The sequence below is a fragment of the Grammomys surdaster genome, unplaced genomic scaffold (assembly GCF_004785775.1).
Source record: "Grammomys surdaster isolate TR1022 unplaced genomic scaffold, NIH_TR_1.0 278, whole genome shotgun sequence".
Taxonomy (NCBI): domain Eukaryota; kingdom Metazoa; phylum Chordata; class Mammalia; order Rodentia; family Muridae; genus Grammomys; species Grammomys surdaster.
Window position 1 is genome coordinate 7,408,550 of NW_021604719.1, and position 21,819 is coordinate 7,430,368.

Sequence of the window (21,819 nt, forward strand, 5' to 3'; positions counted from 1 at the left end):
TATCTGCTGAGCCTTCTCTCCAATCCTTTATGCACATTTTCTTATTGAAATCTTGAGTCATTAAAAAATGAAGTAACTTTCCCAAGGTCATATATTTTATTTTGTAGTAGATCTCAGATATAATGTATGTGTTCTGATTTTGGAGTATTAAATTGTTATACTTAGTCTACTGAATTTTCTTTTTTATATCATTCCATGGAATTCTTTAATTCTATGGGGTTAGAACATCTAAAAAGATGTTCACAGATAAAAGAGAAGCAATATTGAAGAAAAAGCACACCACTATGTAACAGTGCTTCAAGTGCTTCTGATAGTTTCAGGAAAACTGTGGGAAATAGCCAGAGAACAAAATATTGCAGTCCAGTGACATTTCCCATAAGTATGTTTTCAAAGAAATAGATTTTAATTATATACATTGGAGTGGTATCATTTGTTTAGAGAATCAAGAATAAAAATAATTCATATTTTAGGTACAAAAAAATTATATGTAACTATGAGTCTGGGCAAAAGTTTGAAAGAGTACTTACTGACCCATGTAACAATCTGCAGTTAGTAAGAGAGATATTTTTCAAGGGCAAAAGGCTTGTTCTAAGAGAGCCAAGGCTGTACACCAGAGCTTCAGATTTCCAATTCAGACTTGTTACCATCACAGTTTTAAGTAGCCACAGATAGAGTACATCTAGAAATATTTTCTTAAGTCATAATGCAGGATGTGTACTTAGTGGTGATGGTTCCTTAAAATTCTGTCCTTAATACTTAGACTTCTTATGTTATATCCAAAGTTTTGCTCTTATATATGTAATGGCAAAAGGAGTCTGCAAAGTTAAAGAATATGTCATTTTACTCTGTATTTTAAGCATCCGGTTTGTTGATATACATAATACCTTGACATATTAAATGATATTATTTACAGTGATTTATGCCAATATTTAAAAGTTTATATATTTATTGCATAAACATCATGCACATTTATAATAATCATATTAAGTATTTGTATTGCTTATAAATGTAATTTTTGGTATTTCTTCAGGTCTTTCTACTGGTCATTTTGCTTGGGCATTTCATTCAGTAGCAGAGGAAGAACTGCTGAATATGTTGCCAGCCATGCAGAAAGATGATACAACTTGGTCTGAACTGAGAGCAATGGGTGTGGGGTGGTGGGTTCGCAATGCTCGCATCTTACGCAGATGCATAGAAAAAGTAAGTTTTTATTTGGTTATAAAAATACATTTTGAATATTTGTTTATATCATTCTGTCTTCTCTGATATTAGTTTACTCCATTTTGTTTTAGAAACAGCATCAGAGTTTAGGTGTGTGTAGTATTGGGTATTGACCCTGGTGACTTAACAATGCTAGTCAAGCATGGTATCAGTGGACAGATTCCCCAGCCCAGCCTACTTTTGACTTTTTATACTTAATGTGTTGCTCACGCTGGTTTTCAATGTATAATTCTTTTGTCTAAAACTCTTGAACTGTCGTGATTCTAGACCTTTGCTGATAGGCCTAGCTATCTTCAACCTCTAGTTACCACATTTATTTACTAGTGTATTTCTAAATTTCTGAAATTTTTGTTGAGAAAAACATACACTAGTTTAGCCATTTATATTCTGCTACAGTAAATGCTTCTATTGCTAGTATTATGTACAAATGTACTTATACACTTCTTTAAGTTTTATGTAAGAGAAATTATTTGTTCACTCACAAGCTACTTCTGCAAACAATTCACTACTATTTCCCAATTGTAGGTAGCCAAAGCAGCCTTTCATAGAAATAATGATCCTTTAGATGCTGCAATTTTTTACCTTGCAATGAAAAAAAAAGCTGTGATTTGGGGATTATATAGGTAAGTAAGTGACTGTTTCAAAACTAAAAATCACTTTCCATTCATAGTGAATGCATAAAGTAAAATATTTTCTTATTGAGTATGTTCTTAGTTTTTTGTGTTTCATACTTCATAGGGAAAAAGATTACACGTGTACCACAGTGGAAGAAGCCAGTTGAAGCCACTTCAGTTTGTTTTAGCATTTCTCAGTCTAAACACACATTTTCCCCTTTATTAGCTTATTCTAGAGATATTTCCCTTGTCACCAGGAAGCAGGAAGGAAAGAAGTGGAATATAAAAAAATTTGAGATGAGTTTGCATCAGCTTTGAGGACCATGAGAGAGAGTTAAGTCTGGCATCTGTCAGATAAGCATCTGTTCTCTGTTACTGAAGGACATAGACAAGGATGTCCCTGAAACTGCTACTCTTCTGGGTGAAGTTATCTCCTTCATCTCACTTGTCAATAGCTCCTGGACTCCATGATTTCCATTATTTGTTTGATGTTCTGTTCAAGAATAGCAAACTCTGGGGAAAAATTTGATATTTAATATAAGTTTTCTAAGAATCTAGGTTTTTCAGTATTGTTTTCTATCAAAGCAAATTCCATTATTTAAATTTTTGATTATGTAAGTCATTTCTACATGACTAGAACAAAATCATTGGTGATATTTTAATTTAAACTAGCATAAATATTAATGTATAAATGATCTTTGAGTAAGTTATTAGTAAAATTTTGCATGAATTTAAAGATGCTTTTTTTACTGAGTTATACTAAAGCAGTTCACTTTGCAGTTAGAAAGAGAATTTTTAAATAACTTCTGAGATTTACCTATAAAAGTAAAGGTTTATCTAATCTTATTCTGCTAGTAAAGATGGTAGATATGTTGGAATTTCTGAATTGGCAGAAGTTTTGTTTTTGTTATTATAACTTTATCGTAACTGGATCTTGGTGTGTGCAGACTGTCTTCAAGTTTGCTATCTTTCTCCTTGAAACACCTTTCTTTGAAATTCTAACTGGAAAAGGCTGATCCAGAATTGTATTTTAAATTTTTTATAATTTTCATTTATTTATAGATCTCAAAAAGACACTAAAATGACACAATTTTTTGGACACAATTTTGAGGAAGAGAGGTGGCGTAAAGCAGCTTTGAAGAATGCCTTTTCTTTATTAGGCAAGCAAAGGTTTGAACATTCTGCAGCATTTTTTCTTCTAGGTGGTTGCCTCAAAGATGCAGTTGAGGTAATTAGTTGAACTTTCTTTTAAATTAGTGTTATCATTTCTTTAAACAATTAATCTAAATCTTAAATTTTTATTTTTAACTATACTAGAAACAATACAAAGCTAAGAACCTAAAGTAACTGATAAGATTTCACAGTAGCTTTTTCATTTTTACCATTTAGCTTATGATATTTTTATATAACTGGGATAAAGCAGGTTTTGTAAAGTGAGTTACTCATGTGATTGCACATTTGAAGTATATCTGACTCTTATTTGATGGCCTTAAAAATAGCTTTTTAATTTGAAAACTCTAGTCTTGATTAGATGAATTGAGAAGAGTTGAGGTTTAAGAGGAGTAAAATAAAGTTACAGGTTTAATTGATACTAAATAGAGTTATCTATTACCTCAGATGAAGTTAGTTTGTAAATACATGTTTAGTAATAACAAATAGATTTGGAGATCTTATCAGTGTTAATTTACTAATGTAGGTAATATGCATGCCATTATTACATTTATTACTTGCTAAATTTAGAGATAACAAATCTCTATACGTTTATAATAAATAGAATTTTTCTCAAAAGCTGACTTTATCAATATTTTTTATTTATAAATATTTTAAAGGTATGTCTTGAAAAACTGAATGACATTCAGTTGGCTCTTGTAATAGCAAGGCTATTTGAGTCTGAATTTGATAAATCAGCAACATACAAGTCTATTTTACGAAAAAAAGTTTTGGGAATTGGTTCTCCAGCCAGTGAGCTCAGTTCGTCGAATATAAATGCACATCATGACCCCTTTCTTCGGAGTATGGCACATTGGATTTTAGAAGATTATAGTGCTGCTCTGGAAACATTAATAAAGCAACCAGTTACAGAGGATGAAGGTAAGCTGCTCTACCAAAATTTTAATACAAACGTTACTAGTGTTTTCTAAGCATGTAGTCCACTGTTTAATATAATACAAAATATTAAATATTTGGTCTTTGTGAATAAATGGGGTTTTGTTCTTTCATAAAGATAAATCATTTAAAACAAAGAACTTTAGATTTTCTGTTTTTATGAAATGTATTGAACACCAGTATTACCAAAAGTTTATTTTAAATACTTTGAAGAAATTGTAGATATAAAATGGAAAAATAAAAACATAATCCAGTTTTTAATATTAGGTTGGGTTATTACATTTGTAATAAGTTTCATAATTTTTATAAGAAGAACATATTGAGTATAAAGAAAGCTGACTTAAGAGGTGTGATTAGAGAACCTTAAAGTAGCCAAGTCCTTGACTGTTATATTCATGCAATCAGTAGGATAGAGATAATATTAAATGCACCATTTAGAATTCTACTTCTGGTTCTCTCTCACTCTCTCACTCTCACACTCTCTCACTCTCTCACTCTCTCTCGCTCTCGCTCTTGCTCTTTCTTTTTTTGTGAAACATTCTTTTTTTTAAAAAATGAGGTAGTTTTTTTAAAAAGATTTATTTATTTATTTTATGTGAGTACATTGTAGCTGTCTTCAGACACACCAGAAGAGGGCATCAGATCCCATTACAGATGGTTGTGAGCCACCATGTGGTTGCTGCGAATTGAACTCAGGACCTCTGGGAGAGCAATCAGTGCTCTTAAACTCTGAGCTATCTCTCCAGCTCCCTTTGTGAAACATTCTTATAGCCTACTATAAAATGATTTTTTTCTATGAATTACTATAAAAATGGTGGGATTTACTGTACCAGGATTTTTCCATAGACAGAATTGAACTATATTTGATAGCTGATTTGGTAGTATATTATTTTGAACAGTAAGTAAAGTAGCTTCTAGTTCATGTTGTTTAATGTGCCACTATATATGTAGTTTATGTTAATTAGGATGTATGTATCTTTTTAAATTAAGAAACCATGAGACTCAAGTATGCAAGTTTCTTAGCCATCTAAGGTAAACAGCTTCATAGTGGCTTCTTCATAATGGAGGGGAAACTTACATGTTTTTCTGTTTTTTTTTTAATGTGAATATTAATGCAAGATCACATATTTCTAGAACCATTTAAATCAGAGAAAAGTGATAGTTTAGGTTTAGGTCATAGTGTCAGTATGGTAGGACTATTGGCAGAGAGAAGTATTTGGCTATAGGATAATTTTAGTTTGACTACCCAGGATTAAATTTGATAGGGAGTGCCAAAGAATAAAATTAAGGGTAACTCCTGGATTTTTAGCTTAACTAATAGGGAATGCTTTGGTGGAGTGTTGATTAGATCAGGAAGCCTTCTCTAGTTAGATGATATTTGGTCAAAAGACTGGTTGAAATAATGCAAGTCAATCAAAAGAGGTAGGTGGATAAAGGGTGGTGTGCCCTTGAGGCACACCAAATAAGAAGCCTGCAGGGTAAAAGTGTTTGTATTTAAGTAGAAATGAACTATGGAATTTGGAAAGAAGATATAGAGATACTCAAATTAACAGCATAGAGATGGTGTTTAAATTATGGGATTCTTAAGAGTTTAACTCAGAGGCTGTGGGTAGAATATAGCTTCTGTGGTTAGGAAAGATGAGGTCTACACAAGCTGACTGCAGAGGGAGCAAGCAAGAAAAGAGCTAAAGGTTCTATCTGAAGACATTGTTTCACTTGGAAAGTAGTATGGTTACCTGTGATATAAAATATCGTTTCCTCTGAGAGAAAGAGGACACTTACAATTACATATTCTCAGTTCATATTGTGAGGTTCTTTTGATTCATTAAATTAATTTACTTTCAGATCAAGTCATGATGTCAGCCTGTAATCCTGTGGTTTTTAATTTCTACAATTACCTAAGAACACATCCTCTTTTGCTAAGACGTCATTTTGGATCATCTGATACATTTTCAACACACATGACTTTAACAGGAAAAAGTGGACTGGCAGGAACAATTAATCTAAGTGAAAGAAGATTATTTTTTACTACTGCTAGCGCACACCTAAAAGCTGGCTGCCCAATGTTGGCTTTGGAAGTATTGTCAAAGATGCCCAGAGTCTGTAAGAAAACAAAACCCTTTTGTAGAGGATCTAGTTTTTTTACGAGTAAAGACTCTTCTCCACTAAAATCGGATGCAAGAGAAGACAAGTCTTCTGCTGTTGACTGGTCACAGTCACTGATAAATGGTTTTGAATCTTCTTCAGAGGGTTCCTCAGAGAGGCACTCAAACTCTACCTTTTCTTTTGATTGGAGCCAACCGAGTATGGTATTTCAAGATGACTCTTTGGAGTTGAAATGGGATAGTGATAATGATGAAGAAAATGAAGATCCCCCTATTTCAATGAAAGAAATAAGACCTTTGCAGAGAAAGACAGTTGTTAAAGAATTAGACGAATTGAGCAGTTACACAGACTCCTTAAGCACATTAGATGAAAATGACATTTTAAATCCATCAGAAGATATAATTGCTGTTCAACTAAAATTTAGAGCATGTTTAAAGATTCTCACAGTAGAACTTCGTACTTTATCTACTGGCTATGAAATAGATGGTGGGAAATTGCGTTACCAGCTCTACCACTGGCTTGAAAAAGAGGTAGTAGCTCTTCAGAGGACTTGTGACTTTTGCTCAGATGCAGAACAACTGCAGTCCACATTTAGCCAAACTGCAGATGAATCTGGATCAATTGAGGATGCTGATGATTTTCATCACCAAACAAAAGTGAAACAACTGAGAGAAAGTTTCCAGGAAAAAAGACAGTGGCTCTTGAAATATCAGTCACTCTTAAGAATGTTTCTTAGTTACTGTGTGCTTCACGGCTCTCATGGTGGGGGTCTTGCATCAGTGAGAATGGAATTAATTTTACTTTTGCAAGAATCTCAGCAGGTATGTAACATTTTTGTTTTGCTTTGAAGTGACCTGTCATCATGTAACTCCAGCTAGTATGGAATTCCCTATGTAGACCAAACTGACCTTGACGTCACAGAAATCCTCCTGCCTCTGCCCCTCTCTGCCCCTCTCTGCCCCTCTCTGCCCCTCTCTGCCCCTCTCTGCCCCTCTCTGCCCCTCTCTGCCCCTCTCTGCCCCTCTCTGCCCCTCTGCCTCTGCCTCCCAAGTGCTGAAACTAAAGGCATGTGCCATCACACTGGCAGGTATATAACTTTTAACATGCAGATGAAAGGAGAGCAATAATATAATTATTTTCATTAAAAATTTAAAAGTTTTATTTAAATAAAAGAATAATACATATGTGAAATAGCTTTTGGAATTGTGTTTTTTATTTTAAATATTAAAACGTGCTTTTCTTTGTTATAGTTACTTTAAGGAATGAATCTTTGTGTATAGTCATTAGGAATTGGTGGAACTATGTATCCTGCCAACACTTGCAGAACAGATGTTGTCAGGTGTTTTGATTTGCTTAATTTGTGTGAATACAGTCTTATGAGTGCCTTCTGAGGTAATAAGCTATACTCTATTGAGGAGTGTTATTGTTCTAGATACAGTTGTAGAAACATTTTCCTCCTGAGATCATAACAATTTAAAGTATGTACTTTGAGTGCTTTGAATTCTTAATTTTGAAGAATTTTGAAAGATATTCTGAATTACTTAAGGAATAGATTATAAATAAAAATTGTTAATTTTTTTTCTCTTCATTTAAGGAAACAGCAGAACCAATATTTTCTAACCCTCTGTCAGAACAAACTTCAGTGCCTCTTCTCTTTGCTTGTACAGCCAGTGCCAAAACAGTAGTTGCCAATCCATTATTGCACCTTAGTAATTTAACACATGATATTCTACATGCCATAATAAATTTTGATTCACCACCACATCCTGATAGCCAAACCAATAAAGTAAGTATGTTTCATTTCAAGCTTTTTTGTTATCAACATATATTGTTTAGATAAAATGATGAATTTTATTTTAGCATTTTTACATATTTATAAAATGTTCAGTTGTAGCTTCCACATATACCCTCTGTTGGACCCCTCCTCTCCTTTTGTATTTATTATTTTTCTCTTTCTGACTGTTCCTTTCTCCATGTAGTCCCCTTCTACCTTCAAGTACTTCTTTTCTGATTCTAGTTTATTTTGCTTCTTGAGTTTAGGCTTTTATTTGCTTCTTTGGGTTTAAGCGTTAATTACCTAAATAGAATGATAAAATGAAGATAAAAATGTTAAGCCGTTCGAGCAAAATAAATTAAAACACCAGACTAGACATAGTATTTATTGTATTAATGATTGTGACTTAAGGAAATCTGGCTATAGGCCAGACCTACTGTGCTACTTACATCTTATAGGATGCTTAAATGTCTTCTTTTCCAGTTTAGCATGTCAATTGTTTATTCTCCATAAACACTTGTGCAGCAGAGATGACTTAGTGATTAAAGGCACTTATTTACCAAACCTGAAAACCTTCATTGGCTACTTTACATCCATATAGTGAGAGAAGAGAACAGATTACTACAGTTTGTTCATTGTCCTCTATATCTACATTAAGACACACTAAATAAATAAACAAATGTAATTAAGAATTGTGTGTGTGTGTGTGTGTGTGTGTGTGTGTGTAAAGCAGCAAGCATATGTGTAGACATACAATTGATTCCTTAAGCTTTTTTTTTTTTGCATTAAAAAAATGTTTTTATGTGTATGGGTATACACATGTCATTACACACATAGAGGTCAGAAGACATTCTCAGGAGTTAGTCAGTACTCTCCTTTACCATGTGAGTTCTAGAAATCTAACTCATGCCGTCCATCAAGCTTGGTGACAGGTGCAGGAGCCACAGATCATCTTGCTGGCCATCCTTAAGTTTTATTATAAAGGACAGAATTGATTTCAGTGGATGGAGTGCTATTTTTTTTTAAAGGATCCAAGTGTAACATTTTTGTGTAATAGATAAGTAAAGTATTCCCTTCTTAAAGTTAAACTACACATTTTAAAAATAAGTATCTTGTTTCCTGTGTTCTTTCGAGGCAGGCAGAATTATCTGCTAAAAGTTTGAATTCTTAAATTCACTCCAAACTTATTGAATCATCTATGAGAGAGGCTCCGGATTAAGTTTATTTCTAGGAAGTTTGGAACTATCATAATTTACTTGACCACACCATCTTCTTATCCGTCTCATTGTACTTTAATGTTAATACTATACTTTCTTTTTTTTCTTGTGATCCCTTTAGTGACTAAGTTTGATTGACAGTTTTGATATACCACTTGGAATTTTTTTCTGTCATTGTTTAAAGATTCTTGCTACCTCCTAGGTTATGACACCATACCAGTTTGATTTTCTTCTCTTTTGATAATAGATTGTCCTGCCACATTTTTTGCTCTTCTATATGCTTAATTCTTATAGTTTACTGGGGGTTTCTTCCACTTATTTTCCTATATTACTTTATAGTACAAATCCCTATACTATGCACTTTATACTCAGAAAATTAATTTCCTGAAAACTATACTTATTTTGAACAAACTGAATTCCTTATTCAACTCTATTACTTTATTATACTTATACATTCATATATTTTGTATATTTCTGTTTGTGTGTGTGCACACATGAATGCTACAACTCACATGTGGAAGTTAAAGGACAACTCTTGGAAATCACTTCTCCTCTTATGTGGGTCCCATGGATCAAACTCAGACTTGTTGGCAAGTACCTTTGCCTGTTGGCGCCACCTTACTGGCCTGCCAACATTAATTACAGGAGTCCATGCTGTATCACATTATTTTTTCCTTCTTAAGTAACTTTTGCTGCTTAAGGTAAGCCAATCACAAAAGAACACACATGGTATTCACTCACTGATTATTGGATATTAGCCCAGAACCTTGAAATGCCCAAGATGCAACTCACAGGCCACATGAAGCTCATAAAGAAGGAAGACCAAGTGGGGGTGATTCGGTCCTTCTTAGAAGGAGCAACAAAATACTCAAGGGAGCAAATATGGAGACAAAGTGAGGGACAGAAACTGATGGAGGGGCCGTCTGAGTATCCCATGTGCAGTCACCAAAGGTAGATGCTGATGTGGAAGTCAGGAAGTGCATGCTGATAAGAGCCTGATATGGATGTCTCCTCAGAGGTCTGCAAGAGTCTGACATATTCAGAGGCAGATGCTCACAACTAGCCATTGAACTGACCATGGGGTTCTCAATGGAGGAGTTAGAGTGAAGACTGAAGGAACTGAAAGGATTTGTGGCCCCATGAGGAGAGCAACAATACCAACCAACCACAGCTCCCAGGGTCTAAACCACCAGCCTGGGAGCACTTAGGGAGGGATCCAGGGCTTTAGCTGAATATGTAAGAGTGGAGGGCCCTGCTGGGCATAGGTGGAAGAAGAGAACCTTGACCTCATGAAGGCTAGACGACCCAGAGGGTGGGAATTTTGAGGGTGGGGAGGTGGGAGTCGGGGGGTAGATAGAGGTTACATCCACAAGAGAAGAAGGAGGAGGGGTGAGGGGATTAGGGGTTGCTGGGTAGGTGGGGGGTGGGGTAAGGGGAAAAACATATGAAATGTAAATAAAACATCCAATAAAAAAATTAAAAAAAAAAAGAACTATTCTGAAATACAACTTCCTTTAATCTGATTTCTTCTTTGGCTTGCCATTTGTTTTGGTTTGAGATAACTTGACTAGTCTCTGAACTCATTCATTCACTCTTGATCTCTGATGGGCAACTAGATGATTGTAGGACAAGCTTATTTATTTTCTTGTGGTTGACAGATTTGAATATATGTGTCTCATCTCTCATCCTCCAGCAGGAAAGCCAAGTGTGCTAAAGTGTTATCTCCAGAGAAGTAGAAGTGATAGGATGTAAGAAAAATATGGTGGACTAGAAAAGGAAGAGGGGAAGATATTTATTTATAAGTAATTTGTATGTGTGACTCTTAATTATTATTCTATTGCTGTAAAGAGACACCCTGACCAAGGCAGCTTATAAAAGAAAGAGATTATATTGGGCGCTTGCGTAATGTGTCAAAAGGTTGTTAGTCCATGATCATGATGGCAGGAAGTATGGTGGCAGACAGGCAGGCATGGTGCTGGAGCAATAGCTGAGAACTTATATCCTGATCTTTAGGCACGAGCAGAAAGAGAGTTGAGGAAATACTGTGCTTGATAGAAGCCATTGAAACCTCAAAAGCCCATCACAAACCTCCTCCAACAAGGTCATACTTCCTAATTCTTCTTAAATAGTCCACCAACTGTGACCCAAACGTCCAAATATATTAGTCTGCCTGAGCCATTCTCAGTTAAACCACCACAGTGACTGTGAATTCTGAATTGCTCAAGGATTTGCACATGGTAAGCTGGTAAATAGAAGAGCTGACTGTATAGTTCCAGTCCAAGTTCAAAGCTTAGAAAGTAAGCTTTAAAAGTAAACAGATTGACATCTAAGAAGAGCTCATGTTTCAGTTACATTCTGAAGATAGGGAAGGAAGGATGATGACAAAAAAAAATTAAAAAACAAAAAAGTGTTTCTTATTCTCTCCTCCTGTTAGGTCTTCCAATCTATTATTGACGAGTGAGAGGTCAATGTTTTAATTAGACTGCTGGTTTCAGATAATTTTTTTTTCTGGAAATAGCCTGAGACCTACTCAGAGCAATGTTTATCCAAGTGTTTGTATACCTCATAGCCCAGTAACATTTTGTTTCTGGTTTGAGGGTTTTTTGTTTTTGTTTTTGTTTTTTGTACAAAAGTCTCAGGGGTTTAAGAGCAACAAGAGTAGATTTTGCCAGGCCTTTTGAGTTGTAAGCTCAGGTCCCACATATTACTATTTTTAACCACAGAAACTATTGACAGCAGAAGCCAAAAAAGCAATTAGGCTTCTATCTATCAATACCCATTTTTATCTACATGAAAGCCTTGTGCTTCATAATCAGATAATCATTTATAGTCTAGTATACTTTCTTGTGCCTTAATCTTATTCGTCCTTGCTTTATTATAGCCACTATCATCTTAGGTTAGAATCTTTCCTTTCTTCTGTAAAATAAATATTTGACTTTGCTGCCTTTCTTCCTTTTCCTTTTTCTAAAGTTTCCCTTTCAGATGACTGTAATAGATGTTAGCATTTTCTTTGACTTGTACATCAGTGAACTGTCATTTATTAGTATTGATTATTCATATTTTTTTCAAGAAAAAGCAGGTCGGGTTTTAAAGTGTATGCTTTTAATACATGGCTCATATTGTTCTGGGCACATCTCTCTTTTGATTTGGAAAGAGAGAATTGGTAGTAGTTGTATATTCTGTAATTTCTGCCAAAGAACTGAGTTTTTTCTTTAACATTTCTAAAGAACAACTTCAGTAGGTAGAAACTGTGTTCTAATGTGGGGAGAGGAGAAAAAATAGCTTACAGAGGCAAAAGACATTTTATTTTCACTTCATTTTTGACAAAATTATTCCTAATTTTTTTTTTTTTACTTAAAGTAATTACTCTGTGTTTTTATTTTTTCAGGTATATGTAATGCATACGTTAGCAGCCTCACTTTCTGCTTGCATCTATCAGTGCCTTTGTGATAGTCATAACTACAGGTAAATACCTTCTTGTAAAATATAAGATCACTTTCAGTAAACAGTGGGGTTATCTATACATTATTAATTCAGGACTGTACATAACACTGCTTTCAGTAAATGCAAAAAGCACATGACTGAGATGCTGAGTACTTTTTTTTCATCTTTGAAAATTCACCTTATACTTTTATGACAAAGAAATCAGAACCGAACTCTTGTTATTGTGACTTACTTAGTGGCCTATGATTAATCACTACCATCATGCTAGATACTGTGATAGATTCTGAGAATTTTATAAATGAATAAAATACTCTTTCCTTAAGATCAGTATCATTATAAACAGATAAATGAATTGATGATAAATAATGCAATATCATACTTGAGTGATAAGTTCTATAATTTGTTGTATAGCAAAACGCCTGAGGCACACAGGCAAAGAAGCAACTGACGTGGGATTGAAAATATTTTCACAGAATTTCTATTTAGAAATTTTTCTTCATATTCTAGTTCCAGTATAATTTGCTAAAATCCTTCAAATTGACATGCTAGTGTGTAGTCAAGCTTTAGTTCTTTGAAATACCCTCACATTATTTGGTTAAATATTATGACTTCTATTTCCTGCTCTTTGAGACAGGAAATGGAACTTGTATATCCATGTGTTTTTTTTCCCCCAAACTCTATGCTTTCTTTTATCTATCGGTTTCATTTCAGGGAAATTCCCAGTTTTATTTTCTAGATGTTAGTTCATTCATATTTTCTCTCTAGGCAGAGTTTATATTTTTGAAATTTTCATCTTTTTTTCTTTTTACTGAAAATGTATTCTTTCTCATACAGTATATCCTGGTTATAGTTTCCCACCCTCTTTTTAGTTCTGCTCCACTCCCTCACATCGAGATCAACCCTCTTTTTAATCTCTTATTAGAAAAGAACAGGCTTCTAAAAGATAACAACTAAACATAACAAAATAAAATACAAGGAATTCTTTTTTTTTCATTTTTAAGACTGCAGAATTGGTTTTTAAATTTATGCATATTGATTGTACATTTTTATGCAGTACAGTATGTTTTTTTTAAAGAACATATGCACCAGGCTTCTTGTTGGAGTTGCTCTTTCTTCTCCTTTCCTTTTGATATTTATTTATTTCTATATTAATTTTCTGTTTGCTTTTGTGCATATTTGTTTTAATTTTATTTATTTGTTTCTTATTTATGTCTGTATATATGCCTGCATGCATCAGATCACCTTAGGGTAGGGAATTCAGTTTTGTTTTAAGTCCTGTCCCTACTTCCAGTTCATAGTACTTCCTGGTAGTACTTTTGTACCTGTTAAGGTTAGAGGGGCCTTTTATTTCTAATCCTTTCTGTTTCCTTAGTTGATAAACCGAGATTATAACAATTGAGAATGGGGCTTCTAACCCCAATCATATATCTAACACAAACCTCACATCTAAGCCTCAGGAAAAGTCATTCAAGTGGAGGCAGAAAGGTTGTTAAGTGCTAGAGAACCCAATTCCTGCTGCAAGATAGGACTTCTAGACATGAAAAGGAAGCTAAAGCCATGAGATCTTAGCAATATGGTGCCTAAACAGCATATAGAGGAAATTTCTCACTGCCCCACCTCTATAGATGAAAAACAATTAGTGGCTTCTGAGATAGAGAGAATCAGTTTTCTCCAGGTACAAACCTCTTGAGGGCTATCCAGTCCCAGCTCATCAGCCCTAACCACTAATAGGACTCAGTAGATTGTGTGTGTAAACACAGATACACACACAGACATGCACACGTGCGCGCGCGCATGCACACACACACACAGACACACACACAAACGGGGAGAGAGACAGATACAAATAACATATAGCTATAATAAGTCATGAATTTGAGAGAGGAGAGACAAAAGAGTTGGAGTGAAAAAAGGAATAGATATGATGTAAACAGTACTCAGGAAGTTCTCAAAAACAATATTTTAAAAAATCAAAAAGTGTAATTGTGGAGAGCCTTAGAGTTAGAGACTAGCATGTGAGGTCTACTCATATCTTTATCTTCACAAGAAGATAGATACCCATCCAATTTTGTAGTGAAGTAAGTCCATACCTCAGTATACCTTAGCTTTTCCTACCCATTTGGTACAATTGTATAGTGACTAGGACGTTCTTAACTGGTTTCTGACTTTCTTTTAGAGGGAATCAATCCATTGATAGATATTTATGGTACATCCATGGGTGTACATCAGGAGATTCCTAGTCTACTATGTAATGTCCCCCTCTCTTTTAATCACTTTTTCCATTTTTACACATTATCTTTGTGTCTTAACTTTAGAAAACTTTTTAAAAGTATAACATTCATTTTAAATGTTCTGGTAAGTTTGCTTCTGTAGGCGGAGATGTTTTGGTGAGTTTGTTATCTCTTACATGGTACTAGCTCTCATTTGTATTGACTTTTGGTTGTCAATTCATCTTATCTTTACAAATTGTTCATGAGCAACCCCACTTATCGCTGTGGTTAAATGTATGTTCCCAAGGTAGCTTCAGTTTTATGTCTTTGAACTGAGTTCATTTATGTAATTGAGTATGGTTTGGTTTCATCAAAATGTTTCTATCTTGTCAAAAATCTTTGTACAGGCTGAGGGAATTTTTGTTATTACCATGCCGTCTTAAATCTGGAAAATAAAGTCCAATAATATTTATAAATGTCTCAAAATGTTATGATCAGTGAGATTTGCCAAGTATAACAGCTTTAAGGCACTATCTTTACTGAATATATATTATAGGAATTTTTAAAGTACTATTTTCTAGTACTTTTATAAGATCTTTTTGCTGCTGGGTATCAGAATGTTAAAATCCTTTATGCTAAGCTGTTATTTGTTTGTCTTTGATTAAATCACTGTAAGTTCTTAAATGTGTGATGATTATCCTCTTTGTCTTAATAGTGTAATGTGTATAATTTCATCAACAACAATATGATGTAAATTATTTAGGTTTGATTCTCCCACCATATCATAACTTTTATGGAGGCAGAAGCTGTTTTCTCCATCATATGCTAAGTGCCTGATTCAGAGCCAGAGGGTAACCTAGCCATTAAATATGAAATTGAGCCTAGACTCACTTCATTTTTTAATCAAATAAATATTTTAAAGTCATACATACAAGTTTGTTTCTAGTGACCCAAAATGACGTGGGGGTTTGTTTCCTTCCTGAAATATTCTTTATCTTTCATTAAATAAATATACTAGATACTTGTCAAATTTGTTTTAGCTTAGAAAGTGTATATATGTATACTTTAAGGGATACTGTATTAATAGGATATATCACTGTAGAACATACACCTTAGACATAATAGTATAATTCATAAACAAAAATTTTAAATAAAGTATCATAGAGATTGTATCTAAGAATGGGAATATTACATATGAAATTCATCTTGAGTTTAAATATTGTTTTCTTTTTTAGCTCATTTCAAACAAATCAGTTCACTGGAATGGTGTATCAGACAGTACTTCTTGCCCATCGACATTCTCTGAGAGCAGGAAGTTTAGATGAATCAGTAACTCCAAACACATCACCAGCTCAATGGCCAGGTATTAATAATTTACATATGTGAGAATTATTCTTTTAGCTTTATTGGAAATGGTAAATGATAAAAAGCAGACTTGTCTTAGTTTTACCAGTTGATGATCATTGTTAAATATTGGTAGCATTGATACCATTGCGAATTCAATGCGTATTCTTCAGTTATATTTTAGTTTAGTCACAGAAAGTTCTTGTTAAATAAGACTTTTAGCAAATGAACAACTATTTCCTTGATCTCTATATTAAAGTAGCTCATTTTGTTAAATTGTTTCTTAAATAATTTAAAATATTTTATCATAAAATATGGCATTAAATTTTTATCTATGAGATTTAACTTAAGTTTATCTGAATTGAACAAATGTTTCAGCAATTGCTCCTAAACCACAATCATCTACTGGTTATGAATCCAGCAAAAAAATATTTAATGTTAATTGAGTATATTTTTTTCAAAAATTCATAAAGTAGAAAAATGTGTTTAACTTTTAACTTTGAACTTTTTTTTTTATTTTTTTGTTTTTTGTCTTGTTTTGTTCTTGTTAATTTCAGCTATTTTCTTTTTTGTCCTAGGAATAAATTGTCTGATTCAACTTTTGAATTCTTCCGGTGAAGAAGCTCAGTCAGGACTTACAGTCTTGCTTTGTGAAATTCTCACAGCAGTGTATCTTAGTCTGTTCATTCATGGGCTGGCAACACACTCTAGTAATGAGCTATTTCGGATTGTAGCCCACTCCCTAAATGAAAAAATGTGGTCTGCAGTATTTGGTGGAGGAGCACATGTTCCCAGCAAAGTACAGACAAAAGCTTTATCTGGTAAGTTTTTATTGTCCTGTTCCCCACACCCCCGCCCTGCCCTCTGTCTGCCTTCCCTCTTTCCCTTCTGCTCTAATCTTCCTCTCAGTTTTGTTTTTATAAGCTGAAGCTTTATTCATCTGGATGATAACTTTGTTAAATGTGGTTATATCTTAATTTTATATAAGAAAGTTCTTGTTATACAAGACCACCAAGAAATAGTATTTTGGTAAGGAATGAAGTTTTAAAGCTTCTTGTTCAGTTTTCAATCTTTTAGATACTCCTGCACTGATAATACATTGTAATTATAATGTCTCTTATTATTAAAATCTTCATTTCTTTTGAAATACATTTGTTTTGTTCCATAGCAAATACAGATTTCTCTCTTCTTTCTTTGGCAGGAAGGCACTTTGCTATGCCTAGCCCCCAGCAGGTAGTGGTGTTCTCCATGGAATGTGTGGGCTTTTCCAAAGCTCTTTCAGCCATCAGTTCTCATAGCCCTCTCACTCCTGCAGGCAAGATCTTAGCTGTAGACATAGGCTCTTACAGTTTAGCTTGCTCTGTGTTGTTGATTTTCAGGGGATGCATATAGTGGGATAGTTTTGTTTGGCATTTAAGGAAAATTGGCATATTTTAATCAAGCCATATTTTTGATTTAAAACGATGATAAGCATTTTAGAAAACTGTTTCTGCTCTTCCATTTTTAGTTTCAAATACTAGGTTTTGGATATTTTCTATCCCTTAAATTGTAGCATTTCTAAGTGTACAAAGCCAAAAGAAACAGATGCTAGTGCTGATCATAGAAAATCACAGTATGGCTTGAAATGGCTGGGAAAGCATTTCCCATGAGGCTGCTTTATTTATGGTTTGCATATTATGACCAATTATTAGAGTTTTTGGATTTCTAAGTGTTTTTAATACCATGAAAAGTAAATATTTTAAATAAGTGTATCCTTTTACTACATATACTATATTTAAATAAAATTACAACAGCTACCTTTTTCAACTTGAGAATAATTTTCATGATATTCTCTAAATCTTGTCTTTTTGTGATTTATTAACACATGTATTAGTTTGTCAGTTTTGGAGCTTGTCTAGAGTGGCTTTAGGACTTAACTCATAATGCTGGAAAGCCTGTTACTGTACTGATGTTAAATTTAAAAATTATTAAAATGTGCCAATTTAAGTCTTCAAATACAAGTTTGAAAATAATTTTAAATGCTTTTTAGAAGAAACACTTGTGTGTACATTTATAAGTGAAGTCCAGCAAGAGGATAAGTATTCCTCCTTACCACCTTTAAGCACCATACACCTGTACCTGTATGTAGGTTTGGATATTTATGATTTGAAAGTTCTGATGGGTGATGAAAGACTTAATGAAGAATAAAATTTGATTTGGATTTGTTACTTTTAAAAAATCGTTATGGGACTAGAGAGATGGCATAACAGTTAAAAGCACTTTTTCTTCAGAAAACCCAGGTTTGAGGACCAGCATCCATGTGGCAAATCACAACCGTCTGTAACTCACATTCCAGGGTGACCAACACTCTCTTCTAATCTTCACAGTCATGAGGCACACCATGATTCACAGACATATTGCAAGCAAAAAGATGTACATGCAAGTCAAACATTCACATACATAAAATAAGCTTGAAAAAAAGTTTTCAAAAATCATTATCATTAGATTTCATACCCTGATAAGGAAATATTTTTAGATTTTAAATGTCCTTCTGTAATAGAAGAAAGAAAATGGTTATTTTCAATAGTCATTATAAGCAGTAATGGCATATATTTTTCACAAGCTATAATCCCCTGATTGTAGAACAAAATTCCTGGTAACTTAGCTTCTACTTTATCCTCACATTGAAACTATTTGCTCATTTATCTGCCACTCTGTTACTTTTTAATCCATGTACTTTCCCCTCTTCAACAACTCAGGTGAAGGAGGATACAACCTCAAAATAGTGATTAAGTTCCTGATTTTTAATGCTGAGAGTCAAGCAAATTTAGTTCATAATTTTGAGCAGACTTCAACCAGCTTTGTTGGTACAGAGACCTTTTGGTGTCTTACAACTGCTCAGTCTTCTCTTGTAGTACCAAAGTAACAATAGCAAAAATTAAGTAAGTATTTCATTAAAATTCAGATATAAAAATGGGTCTTAAGCTAGGCATGATGGTGCATGTCTTTCAATCCCAGCACTTTGGAATCAGAGATAGGGAGATCTCTGTATGTTCATGACTAGCCTGGTCTATTATATAGTGAGTTCCAGGACTGCCAGGGCTACATGTAGTAAAATCTTGTCTCCCCCAACCCCCAAAGTCATATTTTTTCAGCCCTGAGGTAAAAAGTTTGCTCTTCTATTGAAAGGTCTAGTGCTGATATAGCTGCTCCACAGACTTCCCTCCATCTCACCTGGTATTGATATACCCACTACACTTGTCTCAGTAATCCTTTTGCTCAGAGTTAAAATTATTTTCTTCCACCTTTTCCCCTTCAAATTATAAATTCTAAGTGCAAAGTTACTTATCAAATTTACCTGTTTATTAAAATATTAAGCATTTTAATTTTCACAATTTTAAGTTACTTCCCATGATATATTTCTCATAAATTAAAATTAACAACTGTGAAATTTACCTTGACTGTATTTTTTATATATCTGATTTCAAGGAAAAAATTTTCAAACCTAGCAAGAGCTAAACTCATAGATCATTAAGTTAATGATTAAGTAAATAATTGATAAATTAATTTTGGCTCTATTTTTAATATGTTTTAGAAAAATTATTTAAGACTCCAGTTTTATTACTATGAAATACTGAAAGGAATAAGTTCTGCTAAGCAATGTTAATATGTGTTTTAAGATGAAAAGTATATTGTTAGCCTGATCTTAGCTCCAGCTCGTTCTCTTTTTTTGAAACTGAAAATCGAGCCCAGAACCATGTGCATGTTAGGCAAGCTTCTACCACTGAGACCCACCAGTAGTCCCAGTTCCACGTATTTGTTCTGAGCACAGGTGAATATGAAGAGCCTTAGGCAAAGTTCAGGTTGATTCTTATTTACTTACTAAGAGTTTTTGCTTGAGGGCAAAAGTATCATTGTATAGTTGTACTGAGAATCTTCATAAATGTTAATACTAACCATTCTCAAATAATCAAAAATAATCAAGTAACCAAAAATTATCTGTGTGTTTACCCTTTTGGAGTGGGGACATGATAACCAAATATTCAAAACACAGTTAGTTACCTAGTTGTAGAGTTAGATGTAAACGTATCCAACCTAGATTATACTCATCCATTTTTGAGAACTCAGAAACTGGATGTAGTCACAGAAGTCATACCAAGTACACTTACATGATTGATCAGTTGATTAAGATAGGCATGTGGTTCCAAAACTAAGCTTGTCTGGAAGGGAACAAGGAGGAAAAGAAAAGAGTAAAGGGAGAGGATTGAGAGACTGAGGGGGAGGGGAAGCAGTAGATTATGGAGTAATGGCAGACAGAAACAGCCAGTCCTGTGAAGCAGATACTTTGAAAAGCCAGGAGAAAAGCTGATGACCAATAGCATCCAGGAGAAAACAACAGAATGATGGCTGGTCGTGTGACATAAAACTCTGAAATCTTGGTTTTAAACGCATTATTTTTTTTTGATAACACATGAATGCACAGCATTCTAAGGAATTTTAGGTGCAGATAAGCAGTGGTCTGTGTTTAGATTGCTGCAAAATACAATACAGTGTTTCAAGATCTTAACTGTATTAAATAATATTCAGTATACATTCTTGAGCAAGGAGTTTGTCTTCATTTCTTTTCCTGTTGCTATGATTTAATCCCCTGAGAGTAGCAACTTAAGGAGGAAGTGTTTATTTTAGCTCAAGTTCAAGGTTAAAGTCGTCATATCATAAAGTCAAGGCAAGAAGGAAGTTGAAGCAGTCGGTTATATCATTTCTGCACTTAGGAAGTGAAGAGCAGTGAGTATTGCTCTCCTTTTCTATGTACACAGTCTGCGACCCTAGCCATAAATGGCACTACCCCTAATAATTTCTTAGTCGATACAAGATAATCTCCATAGGCGTGCCCAGAGGTCCATCTCCTAAGTGATTCTTGATGCTGTCAAGTTGACATTAACCATCACAAGGATAAAAAAAATATATTTCAGAAAGTTGGTGTGAATTTAATCAGCATTAAAATACATGTATTTTAAATTTAGCCAAATGAAAACTGAGATGTCTACAGTTTTCCTAGTTAATCAGTATCCAAGTACTATGTATTGAAAATTAAATACTTGGTTTGGAACCCCTAAATACATGTTTCCTAAAAAGTGTTTTTAAATTTAGTGCTAGGAAAGACATTTGAATTTTGGTATTTGTGTTTCTTATTTTGGTATAAGTTCTCATCTTAAGTGTTTTGAAGTAATGATCTCATGAACTAAATTATATGATTTTCTACATGTCTTTTGTTCTAGTTTTTTTTAAACTGACTGTTACTTTTTTGGGTTTTTTTTGCTGTGATAAAACACTCTGACCAAGAAGAAACTTAGCAATCATTCAGAGAAGTTCAAGGCAGCAAACTGGAGCTAGGAGCCATGAAAGAACTGTGCTTCCTGATTGCTCCCTGACTCAGGCCGTTCTTATGTAGCCCACATGGCCACCTGACAAGGAATGACAGCCTAGGATTCTTAACCAAAAAGTTAACAATATACATAATTTACCAACTTAAATGTTAATAAATTTCTCTTTGTGAATTCTACATCACGTATTAATGAAAAATTTGATCAGAAAATCCAAATCATGTGTATACATAGAACTTATATGAAAGCTAAGTGTTTTATTAGTCACAGAATAATATTTCTTGCAGAAGAAACAAATACGTTTAAGAAAAATATCAGTGATAACGCATAGTTGTGCATGGCAGACATTCATCACTGTATCTGATTGTTGAGAGGTTTTAGATGCCCAGACATGAAAACAAATGCCTTTAGAGGGAAATG

General features: G+C 33.9%; 1 protein-coding gene across 2 annotated transcripts in view; it reads left to right on the plus strand.

Moving 5' to 3' along the window:
- Positions 1 to 21,819, plus strand: part of Dmxl1 (Dmx like 1) — a 152,745-nt gene that overhangs the window by 66,179 nt on the left and 64,747 nt on the right. For both annotated transcript variants that reach the window (XM_028777140.1, XM_028777141.1), the window contains 9 exons: positions 1,031 to 1,200; positions 1,747 to 1,844; positions 2,898 to 3,063; positions 3,665 to 3,926; positions 5,787 to 6,868; positions 7,642 to 7,833; positions 12,427 to 12,503; positions 15,928 to 16,055; positions 16,615 to 16,857. In XM_028777140.1, coding sequence (XP_028632973.1) covers positions 1,031 to 1,200; positions 1,747 to 1,844; positions 2,898 to 3,063; positions 3,665 to 3,926; positions 5,787 to 6,868; positions 7,642 to 7,833; positions 12,427 to 12,503; positions 15,928 to 16,055; positions 16,615 to 16,857 — 2,418 coding nt within the window. The remainder of the gene's footprint in view (positions 1 to 1,030; positions 1,201 to 1,746; positions 1,845 to 2,897; positions 3,064 to 3,664; positions 3,927 to 5,786; positions 6,869 to 7,641; positions 7,834 to 12,426; positions 12,504 to 15,927; positions 16,056 to 16,614; positions 16,858 to 21,819) is intronic.